General features: G+C 49.2%; 6 protein-coding genes across 6 annotated transcripts; 5 read left to right on the top strand and 1 right to left on the bottom strand.

Moving 5' to 3' along the window:
- Nucleotides 1–7867: 7867 nt before the first annotated feature.
- TrAtP1_003615 (uncharacterized protein) lies at nucleotides 7868–10171 on the top strand (the record flags this gene model as incomplete). Its single annotated transcript, XM_014088042.2, has 2 exons — nucleotides 7868–8063; nucleotides 8286–10171. 2 exons carry the CDS (start codon nucleotides 7868–7870, stop codon nucleotides 10169–10171), a joined length of 2082 nt encoding a protein of 693 aa, XP_013943517.2.
- A 790-nt stretch (nucleotides 10172–10961) lies between these two features.
- Nucleotides 10962–11303, bottom strand: TrAtP1_003614 (uncharacterized protein; the record flags this gene model as incomplete). The annotated part of the gene is made up of 1 exon (XM_014088041.2): nucleotides 10962–11303. One exon carries the CDS (start codon nucleotides 11301–11303, stop codon nucleotides 10962–10964), a length of 342 nt encoding a protein of 113 aa, XP_013943516.2.
- Nucleotides 11304–13611: 2308 nt separating this feature from the next.
- Nucleotides 13612–14610, top strand: TrAtP1_003613 (uncharacterized protein; the record flags this gene model as incomplete). The annotated part of the gene is made up of 1 exon (XM_014088040.2): nucleotides 13612–14610. The coding sequence occupies one exon, from the start codon at nucleotides 13612–13614 to the stop codon at nucleotides 14608–14610; it is 999 nt and encodes a 332-aa protein (XP_013943515.1).
- A 1037-nt stretch (nucleotides 14611–15647) lies between these two features.
- On the top strand, nucleotides 15648–16385 carry TrAtP1_003612 (uncharacterized protein; the record flags this gene model as incomplete). The annotated part of the gene is made up of 1 exon (XM_066111957.1): nucleotides 15648–16385. The coding sequence occupies one exon, from the start codon at nucleotides 15648–15650 to the stop codon at nucleotides 16383–16385; it is 738 nt and encodes a 245-aa protein (XP_065968037.1).
- Nucleotides 16386–16645: 260 nt separating this feature from the next.
- On the top strand, nucleotides 16646–17473 carry TrAtP1_003611 (uncharacterized protein; the record flags this gene model as incomplete). Its single annotated transcript, XM_066111956.1, has 1 exon — nucleotides 16646–17473. One exon carries the CDS (start codon nucleotides 16646–16648, stop codon nucleotides 17471–17473), a length of 828 nt encoding a protein of 275 aa, XP_065968036.1.
- Nucleotides 17474–17640: 167 nt separating this feature from the next.
- Nucleotides 17641–19926, top strand: TrAtP1_003610 (uncharacterized protein). Its single transcript, XM_014088223.2, has 2 exons — nucleotides 17641–19374; nucleotides 19445–19926. The coding sequence occupies exons 1-2, from the start codon at nucleotides 18384–18386 to the stop codon at nucleotides 19762–19764; spliced, it is 1311 nt and encodes a 436-aa protein (XP_013943698.1). The 5' UTR covers nucleotides 17641–18383; the 3' UTR covers nucleotides 19765–19926.
- The last annotated feature ends 1 nt before the right edge of the window (nucleotide 19927 follows it).

Here is a 19927-nt window from a genome sequence, read left to right as displayed (position 1 = left end):
ATTTATCAAGACAACCTTGTGCCTCGTTTACAGTTCTCATGTTTACTTCCTTTATTCTAATTGCGTGCTGATGCGATTTTAAGTGCTATCTATCATGGCTCCTTGCTATATATGACATTTTTGGTAAATGATTTATTGAATCGATTGCATGCACTCTCTTTACGTTTCTTTCGTGGGCTCCCTCGACTGCTGCTGTCCCCACTCAGCTAGAACATCCACCCTGTTAGCTGATAAAAAGTTCACTAAGAGCGGCCCTTGTGTGCTAGTACTAATCTTATTCTAACTCCAGGTGTTTGAAAGTTTGAAGCGGCTTTACACATAATATTATACACAAAAGAATTGGTGTAAATAAAGTGGAAATTTATCCAGCATCCCAGTTCTCTTAACCAGCTGGAGTGATGGATAACATAAGGTAGGCTACTACTGCTGCTAGGTACTGCTACTACTGCCACTACTACAGCTGGGCTCCTAGATAACAGAATTGGGATGCGGGATATTTCTTTCCTTAAGAGAGTTCATTCATTCAGGTGACTAACAGAAGAAATACAAACTGCCATCAAATATATAATTGTTCTCTGAACAATGTTCTCTTGGGTATCCGACAGTTTAACCTCATCGTATACATCATTGATGGATGGGGTACCGAGATGCCACCTAAAACGTGTGTATACCCTGGTGACGCTCAATCAACAACGACAACAACGCATCAATCTCCTAATGGTATAGCATTGGCTATAATGACACCTTGTCTTCTTAGGCGCCCGTATGTAATGCCTGACTTTACAGGACGGAGAGCGTAGCAGTCTCAAAGGCTAAATTGAAATACTAGGCCTGTCTTCTGAGAGAGAAATTGTTTATTAGCTCCTATTATGAATATAAGAAAACGATCCATAGATGGCATGACAAACCAGCAATAGAGAACTGCGAGCCAACGCCATATAGAAGATGATCCTGAGATTTATCTTTATTGCCATTCTGTGATGTATGTGGAACTCTGGCACTATTTCGCTGCGCAGCTATGTGGTGATTCGTTTGGGGAACGGGGGGAGGAGAACCGCTCCTTGCTGCGATGCTCCATGTGTCCGACGCGGTACTGAAAAAAGACAGAATTGGAGTTAGATATGAAAAGCCATATATGTAAGGCTAATATATCTCAGCTGAAAGACTGCAGCTAGTAGCTTGAAGAAGATAGTGGAGGTGGATGTAAAAAAAAAATTGATTGAGAGAAAAACTCTCAATAGAATTTATATAGACGTATAGAATGAAAAAGAGACTGAATGCAATTTAAACACCAGAACGTTTTCTATAACTTACATAGATGGCTTGGTCGCAGAATTCTGGTCAGCCATTCTACAATGTGATGTCAGAGAATGGTGGCTCAGATGTTCCATTCGGAATAAGATGAATGGAATAGATGTAGTAGAAAGCCAACGTTCTTCAAGATAATGTAATCCTTTTAGTCGAACTTAAAAGGAATTGAACATGGAGTGTTGGATGAGAAGATGGCTCAAGGAATTTATACATAGAGAAGGAGAGGCAGTATATAAAGAGCAGCACATGGTCTGTTGGAAAAGGCAACAAAGCTGTTCTTGTTCTAGTTCGGTTGGCAATGTGACTAAGCTGGCAACGGTAAATCAAGGCAAGTTAGAAATCACCGCGGACAAATGAATAGAAGACAGCCCCGTTTTGCATCCTTTGGAATGAATGTCGAACCTGCCACATCAGAGCCATGGGTGGGAAACTTGACAATAACGTGTCGGAGCGATTCAGAGATGCGCTGGACATAGAGCAGAGGCTCCACCGCTGTCTATAAATCTAGTCCGATTGGCTGGCGAGGTTTTGTAGCATTGCCAAATCCACCTTGATACAAAATTTGATAGACTAAGGTTGGTCAACGAGGTTTGTTATTCGACGAGGTCTTGTTATTCAACGAGGTTCTGTATTTGATAACTGCCGCAGGATCAACCCAAAAGTCTGGAGCCTAGATTTGTCGCATACTATCAGATCCCGGGACTATATCCGAAAGAGGAAGTGAAGGTTCTCCACCACCTCACCGAACGATTACCGGACACACCTAAACGTATCCTACTGCTAGTTGACCTAGTCGGATTAATCTATTTCTAGCCGTACTGCTTTAAAACGGCCCAAGTTGATTTACCCGCGAGGTTTTGTATATGGGTGTCGCAATCAGGCTGGAGGCTTGGTTGCCCGCTCATTTCTAGTACTACTCGAGCCCGACTCGAGCCCGACTCGAAAGGATTGGATCAGCCCAGTTTTTCCTAGAAGTGAAGTGAATGAAACATGTATGACTACACTCTCGCACACTTTGAACTCTTCATTCCTAGGCATTCGAACAATTTCTCTCCAAGCATCATTTCCGCAAGGGGTATTTTCTTAGCTCACAATTATAAAGATATTTCACTCAGCATGGACCTCATACATTTGCTTCCTCACTCAAACGACGAGAAATTTCTCGGCTTGAGAAATCTAGAGAGACTAGAAAAGCTCAAGCCAATCATTATCCAGCTATACATGGGAAACTACGGCTCTGGTGGTAAGCGTATGACACTACGCCAAATTACCGAGTTCATGAAAGATAAATATGCTTTTCATATGGCGTTAGTTATGCATTTATCCTGCAATAGCCTTGGCGCGTCGTATTTTTTGCTACTGCGATAATTCTATGTTCTTAGTGGGAACGAACTCGAGCATAAACTCCGTAAATGGAATGTTCGTAGGCGCGTACTAAGTAGCGAGAAAGACGCTGTTATTAATGCCCTTGGTAAAAGAGCCCGCACGGGAGCAAGCATTTTAGACGTAACACTTTAAGAAGGTAAACCTGTGGACGCGAAACAGCTCAAGAGACATGTGCGAGATAAAATTCGTCGTCACATCGTGGAACCGATGGCGCCGGGAGTGTAAGATCAGAATGGGTCCAAAAAGTTATCAGTCGCTAAACGTGTTTTCTACCCAGTAGGCTAAGTGCTTGGAGTCATCCTTATACCGCACTTATTAGATCGATAGCCAGATTGCCAAATGAACCCTCGCCTTTGAAGACAGACCTGTTGCACCAAACTACATAACAGGCAACAGCTTAGAGGATCCTACCGCTGTACACTCACAGTCCATGCAGCTAATTCGGCAAAAATAGATACAAGATCAATTGAATTTGTTTTTACAAGGTCGCTTCGGGGAACTTTTTCTCAATTGCGAGAGAGATCATCGGATGTAGGCCTTTGGGTGCTCTTTCTGCCTCTAGGATAGCGCTAACTCGTAGTAGAGCGTTAGTCAATTATTTATACGAATTTTGGATCCATACGGTTGTAACAGCCAAGCACTGGACAACGCAAAATTCTCGGCTATGGACGAAAGACATGATATCCACGGGGGGCAATTACATCGTTGATGGCACCTACTTCAATCTTTAAATCCTTTGCAGAACATCCCACTCCTTCAGCTTCAGCTTCTCATGATGAGCCACCTCTCAGGCCCGCACAATATTGTCGATGGGTCGTCCATATTAGCAATGAGGAGGCGGAATTTAACTCTCCACAAGATGGTCTTCGATCACCGCTTCATCTTAGTGAGGATCCATTGCTGCCAGCTGTGTGGCCACCAGAACACCAGGCAGACCACCTTTTTACGAAATTGATGCAAGAGTCGCTGGCTGAGAGCACTTTTACATCTTTACCTCTTGACAGCTTGCTAGTTTCCTGCTCATATATCAGCGAATCGTTGATCAAAGACTCAAGATCGCTACGGCTGGAACCTTTGAAGTTTGCGATAATCGCCGGCAACTTGGAACTTGTAGAATCAATTCTAAAAGAGGGTCGAGGCGTTCATGAACAGTTTACTGAGATTAATTCCTATCATCTTGCGGCTACCTATTTGGATGGCGGCAATACATGCTGCCTAATACTCGCTACATTCATGAACCGCCTAGGCGGTCAATACCCCGTCTCTAGCAATAACGAAGATAGCATGGGCCATACTATCTTCGATTGTCTGATAATATCTGTCTTGCGCTCTCATACCAATGTCATGCCTAGGATTGTCAGTTCTGGCTTTGTCAATATGAGAAATTTCCCGGAGAAGAAAAAGACATATGTGGTCGATGGGATGCAGATTCTCCAATAATTCGTCAGCTCTTTCAAAGCGGCAACTGTCGTATCCCGATGGGTTGAAAGCATCTATTTTGCCATAGCTCTGTTCAAGCTGTTTGTCATAATCTTATGGCCATTTTTCTTCCTGGCAGTTATAATCCACACATTCACCAGCCCAGTGGATTATTTATCCAGCATTGCGGCAAGTGTGGCACCAAACTGGCACTTGGGGCCATTCATTTAACAATAGTCTTGTCATACCATTTGGGAGCGTCAGGTATTGATGGAGAGACGCTATTTGGTGCTTTCGCGATACTCGTATGCCTACTAAGGCTAGGAGCCGATATTCTTCATAAAACTGAGGTATCAATCAATGAAATCTTGGGAAACTCATCAGAAGATGTGTGCCAACATGAATATTTGGACGCCTATGAGTTAATAGAGACTATTTAAGGTTTTACTGTTGGTCTCTGGAGGCCAGAGTGTCGGATAGCGTGGGATTGTATACAGATAGGAAAGTCTTCCAAATCCAAGTCTAATATTGGAGATTCAAGGGATATTCTCAAAAGATCTTTCATGAAAGAAGATGGCGAAGAGGGATGCCCCTTAGAACGCGAGCATGAGCGTTGGCAGTTTCCCTGCAGAAATCCCCAGCTCGGTCTTGTATAAGCAGTTGTTCAAGCAAAGATGCTTACATACTGAAGAACACTTGGTGCCGCGCCCTGGATTTCCGGAAACTTTTCAATTTTTGCACTAAGGGAGTGACTACAGGGCTGGTCAAAGAAGCTCAAGATGCCTTTGTTGCAGAAAGACATGCTGCGAGAAACGACACCCTGTGGGTGGATTTTCGACAAGAATTTCCCTTGGTCTACTGTACAGTGCATAATTAGGCAGCCTGATATTGACATGGATATACATGAAAAGGGTAAACATTCTGACCTCAAGCCCCAAAAAGGCCGGCTCATATACAGAGGACTCGTTGGGTTGGAGGCCATCTGCAGATTGCGGGCCCATTTACTGCTGAGATATAGATCGCTGCTGAAATATAAACCGTTGCTCAGATCCTGGTTACTGTTGAGACTCGGGTCGTTGCCCAGATCCAAGTCCTTGCTGGGGTATAGATCGCTGCTGAGGTTCAGGCTCCTGTCGAGGCTCGGGTTCCTTTTGAGACTCGGGCCTTTTAGAGTGCAACTTAGCTACGAAGAGCGCATGGGGAGTAGTGAGGATTATATGGTAGAAATATAATCGCATGGGAAGTTTACACTAGGCACACTTGGCTACGCGCAGTCGCTGCAAAACTATCTCGGAAACACAAATCATGTAGCCACGAAAAACCATGGGGAGCCATCACGGAAAATAAAGCTATGGCTCCCCTCAAACGAGCGGCAAATATTTCGTCTAGCAACGATAAACCCAAACTGCGACGTATCTGTTATGACGAGAAGGCCTCACACCTGAATCAGGTGCTCATGTTGAGTGTGTTGCGTGATGATGAGAAAGGAAAGAAAAGGGAAGCGAAAAAAAAAACTGATGAAAAGTGGAGGGTTGAGAATGGGATCCAATTTGGGACTAGCGTAGGCGGTGATCTTGAGATGGCAATTGTGCCGTATTTGCAGCGGGGCACAGAGCCAAATTGCCGGGGAATTCATGAGAGGCGGTTTATTCTGGCATCGTCATGTTGTTTTGGATAGAAAATGGCGGTCTTCATCCACTAGGCAAGATGATATCACTGTGCGCCAGCCAAGAGGGATTTACCTTGGCCCTGCAGCCATAGTTGTCTTGGGGATTATCGGACGTCTGGGGGTCTCGCCAAGCTCTATGACTGGACCGACTGCAGTCGGTACGAGACAGCTGAAAGCTGAGAGGTGATACAGTGGCAAAACCCGTGAGCCGGGGGATCGACAATGGAGTGGTTGGTGGTGGGGGTGACAGCAGATATATAGATGCGTGCTCATGATAGGACACATGCTGGTGCTTGTTGCACGACTCCAACCAAAGCAGCGGTGGCTGCTGAGTGGTGAGACATCAACGCCAAAAAGTCTTATACATGCATGGAGGTTGAGACTAAAAGCGTCATACCATCTGGCGGTGTTGTGATCTGCAAAGTGGTCAAATAAGCCAGCAGATATTGGGGATTTTGACTGTTGATCCAAGCATCAGTTCAGTAGACGCAGTATCAGAGCCGCAGGATATTTCTATGTGGTAAGAGCACATGCACGCTCCCGCAAAGTGACATCAGCTCTGCAGTAGCCAACGTCCAGCATCGCAACCCCCATGGCTCTGGATGCCATTTCCGCAGGTCTGGATGCAAATCCATTGGTGCACGCGACCGCAGACTTGAGGTACATCCAACCGCCGCATGTCGCGCGTCATCCGCCCACTGCTCTAAAAGTGCTCAGGTGAGCCCAGATGGATGCGCAGCCACGATGTCCAGTCCTCTTTTTTTTCTGTATCACAGCATGGGGTGAGTGACACACACCAGCCCCAGCTCGAATAGAGAAATAGATCGAGCAACACGGCAAGAATAGAGTGGAGAAAAGGCAGCCAGAAATCATTTGCATGAGGAGAGATATAGGTGGCTTTTTTCCACTTCTCCATCCCCTCACACGCAGAGGCAGAGTCGCGTGCTCACGCTCTAGCAGCTTGTTCGCTGCGCCTGGTGGCACGCTGGGCTTTGCCTGAGGGCGTCTCGTCGCCGCACGTGGAGGCGCACCGGCGTCGACATTGGCTCTGGGCGACGACGACGGGTCCGGTTGTTCGGAATGCTAGGCGGGAGCTAGACACAGACAGCAAGCCATGGCGGTTGGTGGGGAGAGCGTGAGATTGAGACGAAGAGTCAAGCAGTCAGCCAGAGCGGTTCATCTGCGCCAGTCCAGAGCGTCTGCCCTCCCTTGCAGCCAGCCGATGGCGACGAGGTTTTGCAGATGCGTCTCTCTGGTTGGTCCATGGCCGCGAGCGTTGAACCGCTAGGCTGTCTGTCGGTGGAGACGGATGGATCGCATCTCGGACAAATATATTGGATCAGCAGGACCCTGGGCTGGGCCATCAAGGCCCTTTTCCTGCAGAAGACGGGAAGAATGGATCACAGACGAGAGCGATTTAAATGAAGAACTGGAGAGGTAACATGGGGTGTAATAGACGACTGCCGATGAGGGGCATACGATATTCGTGGTATTAATAGAGTTGCGCACACGATCTTGAACGCAGTCTCGCTCTTGTCTGCTCTCTTATCCCTCCTCTTCTTTCCCTGGTGAACGTCTAGTTACGGCTGTTCATTCATCATCTTTCTCTGTTTCCAATTTGTGCTCGTTACTGCCTACTATTTAATCATCTGAGCCTGGACTGTCTCAGCGGGCAGACGCGGCCAAGGCGAAGAAAAAAGTTTGGGCCATCCAGCTGGCGTTGCCCGATGACCTCATAGGCTGAGCCTGTACACCAACTTGCCTCCCGCCTGTCAAAAACTCTCCTCAGCCCCTGGACCCTTAAAAATTTGGCTGGGCAGCCTCTCCAGAGTCATGCATCTTTAAGCTCGGCGTTTCTCAGTTCTTGTTTTATTTTTCCTTGTTTATTTGCTTTCTGGTATATTTCTTCACTTTTTTACCACCACCCATTCTTCATTATTACCGTCTCCGCTTCGCAATACCCTGTGCGCACTCAACAAACCACAAACCGCATCCCTACGATACCCTATTTCTACCTACCTAGATTCTGCGCCAAGAAAAAAAAATCCTCCTTTGGCTTCGCACTACTATTTCTTTCCTACGATGCCTCGCCAATACGGCGGCGGCGGCCTTCGCCATCAAACGAAATGCCGGCTGATGCTGCTGGCCCTCGCATCGTGGAATGCGGGTGTCCTTGCCTTGCCTGCAGCATCTGGCCTGGACGACCAAAAAGTCTTGAGCCCGATCGGGACTGAGGCTGCGTCACGGAAATTGAACGGCCGGTTCCTGCATATTTCAGGTGCGTCTAACTAGGATTTTTGCGCATGTCATTGGCACACACACGGCACACAAAAAGCTTCTTTTGCTTCTGTCTGCGTTATCTATGCGGCGCTGCTGTATCAGGCACTTTGCAGCTCTGCCGCCCACCAATCGACCTTATCTCTGCAATCCACCAGATGCAACATCGCATCGGTCTGCCATGATTGGCGGTATCCTGGGCTGACTTTGATACCTGATGCAGATTTCCATCCCGACGAGCTCTATCGAGTGCACACCTCCACCGAGGAGAGCGTCGCCTGCCACCGCGGCAAGGGACTGGCTGGATCGTACGGCGCCGAAAAAACCGACTGCGACTCACCCTTTTCGCTCGTCAATGCGACTTTTGCCTGGATCAAAGAGAACCTCAAGGACGACATCGACTTTGTCATCTGGACCGGCGACTCGGCCAGGCACGACAGCGACGAGCAGAACCCGCGCCACGAGCCTGAGATTCTGCGGACAAACCGAATCATTGCCGACAAGTTTATCGAAACTTTCTCAACACCTCAGCATGGGCTGAGCATTCCCATCGTGCCCACATTTGGCAATAATGACTTCCTCCCCCACAATATCATGCTGCCAGGACCCAACAAGTGGTTTGCGGCTTACAGTGATATTTGGACCCGATTCATTCCCGAAGAGCAGCGCCATTCATTTACCTTTGGCGGCTGGTTCTATGTCGAGGTCATTCCCAATCGCCTGGCTGTTTTCAGCTTGAATACAATGTACTTTTTCGACCGAAACGCTGGTGTTGATGGCTGTGCCCATCCCTCGGAGCCTGGATACAAGCATCTCGAGTGGCTGCGCGTGCAGTTGCAAATCCTGAGAGAGCGGGGCGTCAAGGCCATTCTCATGGGCCATGTACCGCCTGCGCGGACGGAGAGCAAGCAAAACTGGGACGAAACTTGCTGGCAAAAGTATACGCTGTGGCTGAAACAGTATCGTGACGTGGTTGTTGGCTCTCTATACGGGCACATGAATATCGACCATTTCCTACTTCAGGATGTCAAGGAGTTGACCCCTGAATTGGGTCTGGACAAGTTGAACCCACGCGGATCTCCAGATGAGGGTCTATCAATCTCGTCCAAGGAAGATTATCTCCAGGAACTGCGAGATGTGTGGGCAGGCTTGCCCAAGTCTGTTGCTCGAGAACTAGACGAAGAGACAAGCGTTGGTGATGATGAAGGAGCAGAGTCGGATAAGAAGAACAGAAAAAAGAAGGGCAAAAAGCACAGGAAGAAGAAGCAGCTCCGCAAGATTGGCGGTAAATACGCCGAGCGGTTTCAGCTTTCTTTGATTAGCCCAAGCGTTGTGCCGAATTATTTCCCCACGCTTCGCATTGTCGAGTACAATATTACCGGAATCGAAGACACGCCTGTGTGGCGAGATGCATATGACTTGGCCAATTCCTCTTCACCACTGGGTCTGCCAGAAGAAGACACACCCGATTACGGAGACTTGGAAGAGATACTGGTCGAGATTGTTAAGAAGAAGAAGGGCAAGAATTCCAAGGGCCCTCGTAGGCCACCCAAGGACCACGATCTGATAGTTCCTCTTGACCCGCCTAAGAGCTCGCTTCCTGGACCTGCCTATGCTCCTCAAGTGCTTACCCTGACTGGATATACTCAGTACTATGCCAATCTCACCCACATCAACGACGACATCCCTGATGACGATGTTGGTGGCTTTTTGGGCATCAGCAAGTGGCGCAAGGGCAAGCATGACCACAAGGAGCCCAAGCATGGAAAGCCGAACCCTCGCGACTTTGAGTACGAAGTCGAGTACAGCACGTTTACCGACAAGGCCTATAAGCTGCCTGATTTGACAGTAAAGAGCTTCCTAAGGTTGGCCTATAAGATGGGCCAGAAAGATGTCGGCGGCAAAAGCGAAGCATTGGACGCATATGATGAGGACGAGGACGAGGAGTCGGGCACAGACGAAGTTGCAGATGGTGCTCTGGAATCGATGGGCAAGAAGGAGAAGGGGAAGAACAAGAAGGAAAAGAAGGAAAAGAACAAGACTTGGCTGACGTTTTTGAGCCGTGCTTTTGTTGGTACGGTTCCAAAAGAGGAGCTGCAGAAGATGTGATATGAAAGCTCTACATACCGCTCTGTTTCCTTTGTCTTTTTTCTTTTTACATACTCTTTCCCTCTAATCGTCATCGTCGATGACATTTAGAGCAGATGAGTTGCACGGCATCGGCGTTTGACATTTACGTGGATTTTATCATCGGGTGGACGAGTTTAGCATTGCCTGCCAGACAGGCTTTGTGGTGGATTAGGAAACGGCTTTGAAGCGGCTTCTTGTTTTTACACACATATCACGCCATTAGCTTTGTGGTATCGTACTGGAGTACCTTTCTTTTCGTCGGGCCTACGAGGCTATACAATTATTTATACCCCTGTTTGTGTACTAGTATCACGGAAATGTATTCTGGATATGGCATTTCTTATCGAAAGAATTATATGTACAATATTGATTTATTCATGATTTGAGACATATTCAAATGTTTGCGATATATTGTGACGTCATCTTCATCCTCGTAGTCTTGACGATCACTTTTGTTTCATTTCCCTTGTAGATGGAGTACCCGTGAAACGCAGATGCCACGTAAACGATGGTGTTGCAGCTGAATTCAATTTTATTCAGTGGAGCAGATGTATAATAAATTATGAAATTATGAAGTAAATATATTGGGTATTTAGTGAAAGACATGTGAACGCCGTGGCATCATAGCCAGACAATTTAGGCTTGAAAGCGACTGTGGAGGGTCATGTGTAGTTGATCGAAATAATCGTGATATTGTCTTTAGAAATTGTCAGTTATCGCACGGACCAAAGCATGAGAAAATAGTCTAAACATACCATGATGTTAGAGGTCAAACCTGAGGATGACCTTCATGCGATAGAAAGGGCGACAGCTCCTGTGACGAAGGAGACGTGATGGACGGCGACCGGATTGAGATTGAGGCGTCGGTAAAGTCGCTGGCACTGTCGTCGTCCAAGCCCGTCTCTTTGAAGATGGATTTCCGGCCTCGCTGCAGGTTGCTGTCGGTGCGAAAGATCATGGAGTAGAGACCCTCGCCTTCGCGGAGGCGGTCTTGGGTTCGCTGGGAGTTGAAGGTGGGACGGGCTGGATGTGAGGCGGTGCCGGTTGCCGATGGCACGGAGAGCATGGTGGTGGAGGTTGTGGTTGTGGCTGGAGTGACGGCGGCGTTCATTGTGGAGGCCTTGATGTTGTTTGAAGAGATGGGAGTAATATGGATGGATGGCTGCTGGTCATGTAGGATCTCAGGGCTTCTATATGGATACGAGCTGCAGCATGGGTTGGTGTTACAGCATGTTCAGCTTGTGCAAGACGGAACAAGAGCGGAATTGCTTAATAGATAAAGAGCAAGCAGGAAGTTGGATAAGGGGCGGTAAGACAGCAATTAAAACGAGAAAAAAATGATTAAATGCAAGGGCAGGAAAACGGGTGCCTTTTTCTGTTTAAATCTAATCTATCCCGAGCACTAAGCAGAAAAAGAAAAAAATTCTATCCGAGAGGAGGCCCGAGTTGATCGAGGCCCATCTCTTGTTACATGCCCAATCCATCATCCTTTCCCTTCTTTCCCCTCAGAAAATAAAAAGAGCAACCCCACAATTAATGGCATAGGGTGGTTTCATGAGGATCTGCCCGGGCTGAAAAAGTCAATCCATTGGAAGAGAAATTGTGGCTTAAGCGGTTGAAGCGGGTTAGGGAGCTTCGCCAAGTAAAGTGTGGCGTGACGTACAAGGCAAAAAAAATGGATTGGATTGGGTCTAGGCAAGGCAGCTCACGGCACATTTGCCGGAGAGGGAAAAGAATTGAACGGCAGAAAGGATGGGAAGCAAGAAAAATGGTGACTTCACCGGGCAAGGATTCGGGGATTGGTTATTGGGCGGTGGAGGGGAACGTGGTCTGGGCTTTTGGGGATCAGAGATCGCTGGAAGGGGATGACGGAGCTGAAACAGGCTGGGTGAGATGAGAAGATTAGCACATGCTAGTAATTGAGATGGAAAGGCGAGACATATGATGGCATCTTATCTCTTCCCGGCGCTGCACATGAATCACATTGTGTCACCCCATGTCTCAAAATTGAAACGGAGAATGAAAAGAAACATTGGAAAAGAGAAGAAAAAAAATTAATCAAAACGGATGCGGGAACCCATGCGATCGGATGAACAAAACAATCGTCGGGTCCTTGGCTGCGACCGAAAAACACAGTTGATCGACATTCTGGCATTTGGCATTACGCAAAAAAACAAACGTGGAGACTTCTTTTTCCCTTTTCGCACGGTACGCTTCGATGCGATCGAAGATCTCTTTCTGCAAGAGAAAAAAAAATGGGAAAAAAGAAATCAAAAAAAAAAAAAAAACAATTGAAGCAGCTACTGTAAATCTCGTGACGTCATGGCCAAGATTGCATGGTACGACCCTCCTTTTTGGAGCTGCATGGGCCTAAACCCTTATCAAAGGAGCAGTGTTATGCAAATAGATTGGGATGGGTAAAATGGGATGAAATGTGAAGGTTGGCTGCGTGCGATTGGAGAGGCATGAAAGAAATGATGGAATGAGGACATCAGCGCTTGTGGTGTGTTTACCGCCAGATTTTGCTAAATACCAAGACATTGGCAGACTTTGCAGATGGTCAATCTATTCGCCTCTTGATGCTCCTTGTTATTTGTAGGCGAATGACAGCTTGGGTCTGGCAGTTGGTAAAGTAAGCAAATCAGGGATTCAGACGCCCAGAGAGGCAAGCAGGCGCATCATACAAGTCAGCGAGTTGCTGCTTTGGTGTTTTGATCCGAGGGTGCGGCATCACATGATCTCATCTCGCCTCGAACTGCATCATTCCATCGTCGAGCGAGGCCAATGTCCATTATCATTCGCTGGATCACATAGAATGAGGGTATATCGTTGGGTGAGTGGAAGATACAGGGTGTGGGTACCTATTTAGCCGCTGTCGAGGGGCGCTCAGCGGTCTAGAACAGCGAAATGGGGTATTCGGGTCGATGTTCGGGTCAATGTTCGCTCCATCAGACTCCTTCTCTTTCTACCAACATCTAGACTTTTCTACAAACACTTTGTAAATGCCCTATTCACAACTGCTGCTGTCTAATACCAACGACTTGCTGCTAATGCACTCTTTAGCTGTTCCTGTACAAAGTGCTGCCGCTTTTAGGACTCTTTGGCGGCCCCGCCTTCAGCTAGCTCCGGAGTCGACATCCGGAGCACTCTTCGATGGAATTTCATTTTCACAGATGGGATTGCTTGAAATGAGATTGTGATGGCCGGAGTCCAATGCCGGGAATGATGCAGCTCGTAGCTGAGCTTGTGTCTTGTAGCTTTGGACATCTTGCACCGTAGATGGGCTCGACTCTGCTTATACATCAATCCACGGAGCTATATAGAGTAAAGAAGATTGAAGATAGACTCGGCTCCAGCTCCAGCTGCAGCTTCATACGCAACATATTTGACAGTTACAGCAAGCTTGCTAAATCTTCAACATGCCCCCCCTCAACGTCAACTTCGCCTGCGCCCTCTACGACCGCATGGTGCCCCTCTCCACCGGCGAAGTGCCCACGCCCGGCCTCAACGTCAACTTCGTCGAGGTGCAGCACCCGCGCGACATCTTCGACCGCATGGTCGCCAACAAGGAATTCGACGTCTCCGAACTGTCCGCCTCCGAGTACATCACGCGCCACGTCGCCGGCGACCGCAGCTTCGTCGCCATCCCCGTCTTTGCGTCGCGCGTGTTCCGCCACTCCTTCATCTGCGTCAACACAAACATCGTCAAGAAGCCCGAGGACCTCAACGGCAAGCGCATTGGCGTGCAGCTGTACCACATGACGGCGGCGGTGTACATCCGCGGCATCCTGCAGCACGAGTACGGCGTGGACTTGTCGACGATTGAGTGGGTGCAGGGCAAGATGGAGACGCCGGGGTCGCATGGCCAGCCGTCGGTGCTGCCGCTGCTGAAGCCGGTGAAGATCACGAACAACACGGATCCGAACAAGTCGCTTTCGGATATGTTGGAGTCTGGCGAAGTCGCTGCTACGATTGGCGCTGATATTCCTGCGTGCCTCAACAAGGTCCCGCATGTACAGAGATTGTTCCCCAACTTCAAGGACGTCGAGAGTGATTACTACAAGCGGACGGGCATCTTCCCCATCATGCACTTGGTTGCTTTTCGCCGCGAGTTCTACGAGGCAAACAAGTTTGTCGCCTCGGCGCTGTTCAACGCTCTCGAGGACAGCAAGGAGATTGCGCGCAAGCGGATGGAGTCGCTCGGCGCGCTCAGATACATGCTGCCTTGGCTGGGTCGGGACTTGGACGAGATTCAGGAGACTTTTGGGGGAGACTGCTGGCCGTATGGCTTGGAAGAGAACCGCAAGACGTTGGAGGCGGTGGTGCAGTTTTTGTATGAGCAGAACATGATTGAGCGGACGGTACCGATTGAGGAGCTGTTTGCTCCTGTGAGACGCATCAACTTTCGCATTGGATAATGGGAATGAGGTGATGATGTTGATGAATTTGTTTGTTTGTGATGGGTTCAGCGAGAATTTCAACATGAGTTGCGATGCTGCTGTTATGAAGTACATGTAGACTAAGCTATATAATATCCAACACAAACTATTTTACGACGTCTCATAAACGGTAAATCTCGTTCAAAGTGAAATCTTGTACTCCAAAATATCCAAACTTCTCAACCCATAAAAGCTCTGTTCCAGCATCAGCCCCCAACTTTGCTCACTCCGGATCTTCATTCCGGACAACAAACTCCATCTTCGCCCTTCAAGCTAGACAACTGCACCCCGCAATCTTCGACTCCAAAAACTGCGGGGGTCCAGAGTCCAGAACAGACATGGCCTGAAAAGGCAAATACGTGTACTCCCGTACCTCCAAAACCGTATTCCCGGAACCCTTCGACATCGTTCGAATTAGTGCCCCTCGGAGACTCTATCCGGGCTCGACTAGCAACTAAACTTGCCGCCAGACTCAATTAATTCCAAAATCTAGTCTTACTTCTTACCCCAGGAAAAGGCAATCAATAGACTCGGGGTCATCTGTCACAGCCCAGCGGAAGAAACAAACCATGAGATCGCACGTGGCTCCCCTCCCTCTTCCATTGCCAGAAACGCTCTCGGATGGCACGTCCTTATCGCATTTCCTGCACCAAGCCCCAGCTTTTTTCCTCTTAGGCTATTTTCCAGATATGCCCATCCCAGCAGTAGATGCTCAAGATAGAATCTGCTGCTACCCCGGAATCCCAAAGTCCCCGCCGCTCGCGGGGCAATAAAGCCCGGGACTTATAATAAACGCCTCTCCCCTGTATGGCAGCCCATCCCGCTCCCGAGTAAACGCGATGGGCGCGAAGCAGCTTCACCGATTGTTGATGTATAACATTTCTTTATAACCTCAATTTTCAACCATCTCTCCTTTTCCCCCCCGTCTTCTTTCCTCATCTCGACGCCTACTCTTCGGGTCTCATCTTCCAAAAGATATACACTACAACTTCCACGATATTGTATCGTCTCTCTCCATGGACAAAGACCCTGAAGCCAAGGCCAGTGGCTCGATAAAGCCCGCGGTGCCCAATGCAGCGCATGTGGAGAGCGCGTCTCCCTTTGAGACAAGCAGCAAGGATAGCAAGGAGCCCGTCTCGGATCTCAAGCTCGATTCCCATGGTTTGCCTCTGGTGCCGCAGCCCAGCGACCACAAGGATGATCCGTTGGTATGTTGTGTCCATGTTATTGTGTTACTCATGAACTTGAACAACGATGTGCTGATACAGCTTCTTCTCTGCTTTTGTAGAATTGGCCGTACTGGTACAAGTGCTTTGTCCTTGCCTTGCTCTGCCTGCTCGCGTTTATCGTGCAGTGTAAGTATATCCCACTCAGCTCCAACTCGAAACTCGAAACTGATTTCAACTCTAGTCGGCGCCGGCATGGTTCCCGCTGCATTTGGCCCCATTGCTCTGGCCTATGGAGTTTCGCATCAAGCCGCCAGCTATCTCACGACGACGTACACGCTTTTCGGGGGCGTCACGCCATTGGTGGTTACCCCATTTGTCAACTTGTACGGTAGACGCCCGGCGTACCTCATCTTCACGGCCATTGCCATAGGTGCCAACATTGGTTCGGCATACGCGCCATCGTACGGGACCCAGATCCTCACTCGATGCATTGTCGGTATCGGTGCCAGTGTTGCTCTCGCTATTGGTGGTGCCACGGTAAGTCTCGCTTCTTTCTTTCTGTTCGAAAGATGTCAGTGCAGATGAAAACTAATAGTTTTGTGTGCGTACTAGATTACCGACATGTTCTTCCAGGGAGAGCGTGGAAAGTATATTGGATTCTACGCACTCGCCCTTACTAACGGTGTAAGTCTTGTCAATCCCAAACTCGTAGACTCCACCAGACAATCCATTATAAGCGCGCACTTGCTGACTCGAGAGCTCAACAGCCGCACTTTGGTCCCATTGCCGGCGGCTTCATCGCCCAGAACCAAGGATTCCGCTGGATCTTCAAGTGGAACGCCATCATGCTGGGCATCGTCCTGGGCTGCTTCATAGTCTTCTTCCCCGAGACGCTCTTCTCGCGTACTCAGTTCAGCACGCTCGAGAACCGCAGCTACTGGCAACGCTTCGCCTTCCACGGCAAGGTCATCGACCGCAAGCTTCGCCCATCCGATTTCCTGCACAACTTCAAGATGCTCCGGTACGTCGCCGTGGTGGTGCCGTGCGTGTATTACATGACGGCCAACACGTACGGCTCCATCGTCTTTGTGTTGACGGCTTCGAGCATCACGGAGAGGCTGTACCATTTCGACACTGAGCAAAACGGCCTGCTGCTTGGTATTCCATTGACTCTTGGCTGTTTGATTGGCGAGTCTTGCACGGGTTGGATCTCTGATTGGCTGATCAACCGATATGCCCGTCGTCACGATGGTTACCGCAAGCCCGAGGCGCGTCTACACCTGGCTCCTCTCTGTTTATTCCTGCCTGCGGGTCTCATTATCCACGGCGTGTCCGTCTCCAATCATGCCCCGTGGATTGCTCTCGCCGTCGGCATGACCGTGGCGTCCATCGGCGTCCAGGCCGGCACCACTCTCACTTATTCGTACATTGCCGATTGTTATAAGCCGCAAGCCGCAGAGGTATCGACGATTATCAACTTGTTCCGGCAAACGTTTGCCTTTACAATTGGATTCTACGCTTTGCCGTTTGGGCAGAGCGCCGGTTTTGGCGTTGCGTGGGGCGTATTTGCCATCATCAACTTTTGCGCATGGTGTCCGCTGCTTTTGTTAATCTGGAAGGGGCAGGCGATTCGCGAGGCTCAGGGCGTGCCCAAGATGCACCAGGATCTGTAGTTGTTCTTGTCTGAGATGGGATTGGGTATACAGATGATTCTACATATACTATCACGTAGGTATGTGCCTTGCGGGCAAGCTTAATATAATGGTGCACGCTGTGTTATATTCTATAAAGCCTTTTTAGATCATATCATGTATCAGGCCACAGATGAATAAATCAGACCATCCATCGTACCACTGCTCTTGCTACCTTCTCTCTTCTATGAAGAAAGACGTCTGCCTCTGCTAGCCATTGGACTAGCCATTAAACCCGCGACATGTCCAAATCGACCAGGTGGTCAGACAAGGCTCAAGAGCTCTCTAGCAGCAACAAGTGGAATGTCACCGCAGCTAGCGCGAAATCTGAACTTTTATCTCCCCGAGGCACTTCATCTCGAGCCTGCATGGCATAATTCCCGAGCCAATAACACGCCGCCATCTTTTCCCCCGCACCGGAAAGCTTCTCCGGCGCGGTTCCCCGTCTAAGCCGAGACGCCCCACCATCTCCGGAACCGCAGCCCATGTCACGCCTCAGCGATCTGAGCAAACGCCATGGAGACAGAGGGCGGCGTAAATCGAAGATGCAGTCACATTCAAAGACTCCAAAACTTATCTCTGACTACCCGTTTGCCGCTAATGCCGAAATTCTGGGTCGTATCGAACGATGATAACGAGATCCGGGAAGATGGACTTGCTTAGAGTCTGACCCTCTATTCTCGGAACTCATCTCCTTTCCCATTTTCTCCCCTCGTCGGATCACCCAATCTCTTTCTCACTCTTGCTTTCTCTCTTTCTACAGCAATTTAGAGCTCTTTTTTCAATATTATATAGACTAGGAAGGTCTCGCGCTTTCCTACTTCCATCCTTTCTTGGCATACACTATCCTTCTTTCACCACTTAGACAGAAAGATCAAGACAAAAACACAACATGGCCATTGGGAGCAGACCAGCAGCATCGCCAGACACTTTTTCAGTCGCCATTCTCGGCGGCGGAATCGGTGGTCTGGCCATGGCCCTATCCCTAGCCACGCAAGTCCCTTCTCTCAAGAACATCACCGTCTACGAACAAGCACCGGCATACAAGGAAATCGGAGCAGGCATCGGCATTGGCGTCAACGCGAGCCGCATCCTCAAGCGCTACGGCGTCTACGAAGCAGCCAATGCCATCTCGGGCGACCGCAACGGCATCCACCGCAGCTTGAGGCGATGGGACAATGGCGACGAGATTGTGTCTGTCGGCGCCATGGACGAGGAGGCGGGCAACGGCGGCGTGCGCCAGCTGAGCGTTCATCGCGCCGAGTTCCTTCAAGTGCTGTATGAGCATATCAGAGACACTGCCTGCGCCAAGTTGGAGACGGACAAGAGAGCCGTCGAGATCGTCGAGGACCAAAAGGGCGGCAAGGCGGTGATTCATTTCGCAGACGACACTCACGTCGCAGCTGATCTCGTCATTGCCTGCGATGGCATCCACTCCAACGTGCGACGACAGTTTTCCAAAGGCAGCGATTTGATGCCGCGCTATTCAGGCCGTGTCTGCTACCGCGGTCTTCTTCCCATGTCGGCTGTCGAACAAGACTGGCCATACGACTCCTTTGCGGTTTCGTGGCTCGGCCCCAGCAGACACTTTCTCGTCTTCCCCATCTCTCAAAACAAGACACTCAATGTCGTCGCGTTTGTGTCAAAAACCGAGGCCGAGCTCGGTGATTTGAAAGAGAGCTGGTCAAGTACCGCGCCCCGTTCTGAAGTCGAGGCTGAGTTTTCCGGCTGGGATGAGACGGTCCAGAAGGTGGTTCGTGCCATGGAGCCCCGGCCTGGCAAGTGGAAGCTGAATGACCGCGAGCTGCTCGACCAATGGGTGTATCTAGGAGGAAAGGTAGTGCTTGGCGGCGATGCTGCTCACGCCATGCTTCCTCATCAAGGTGAATAACAAACACACAACCAGTCTCAATCTCATACAACATGCAGTTCTTACTGACATTTGCTTTACAGGCTCGGGCGCCGGCCACGCAATCGAAGACTCATTCGTCATGGGCCAAGCCATTAAGGCCTTTTTCGAGAACCCTTCCGTCGGCCTAGAAACATACATGAAGCTCTACCAGGAAACAAGACTGCCGAGGGCCCAGAGGGCTCAGCTGACGTCCCGTCAAGCAGGCGACGTCTACGAGATGCAGGGCCCCGAGTTCGCCGGCCTGGTCTTTGAGCAGCGTTTGCAGGTCATTCATGACAAGTTCAAGGACCGCATGACTTGGGTTTGGGGGCATGATCTGGAGGCGGACTTTAATGCTACGAGGACTCGCCTTGGTCTATAGAGATGAGTGGCAGGTTTGGGCTGAATTCTTTTACTGTCTTGTACGAATGCATACGATATCATTTCAGTGTACTGTTGTTACGCATCGTTATATAACATCATAATAAATAGATCAAAATACATGCTACTCTTTTGAAGCCAATAGGCTGATGCTACACAACTCA

Source organism: Trichoderma atroviride, chromosome 2, assembly GCF_020647795.1.
Source record: "Trichoderma atroviride chromosome 2, complete sequence".
NCBI lineage: Eukaryota > Fungi > Ascomycota > Sordariomycetes > Hypocreales > Hypocreaceae > Trichoderma > Trichoderma atroviride.
Note: the sequence above shows the minus strand (reverse complement) of the source record. Positions and strands in the feature narration are given on the sequence as shown.

What these genes read in the sequence shown, in the direction of transcription:
- TrAtP1_003610 (XM_014088223.2), top strand. Translation starts at nt 18,384, where the DNA reads ATGGCCATTGGGAGCAGACCAGCAGCATCGCCAGACACTTTTTCAGTC. An exon ending in CGCCATGCTTCCTCATCAAG is followed by an intron (nt 19,375 to 19,444) that starts GTGAATAACAAA and finishes TTTGCTTTACAG; the next exon opens with GCTCGGGCGCCGGCCACGCA.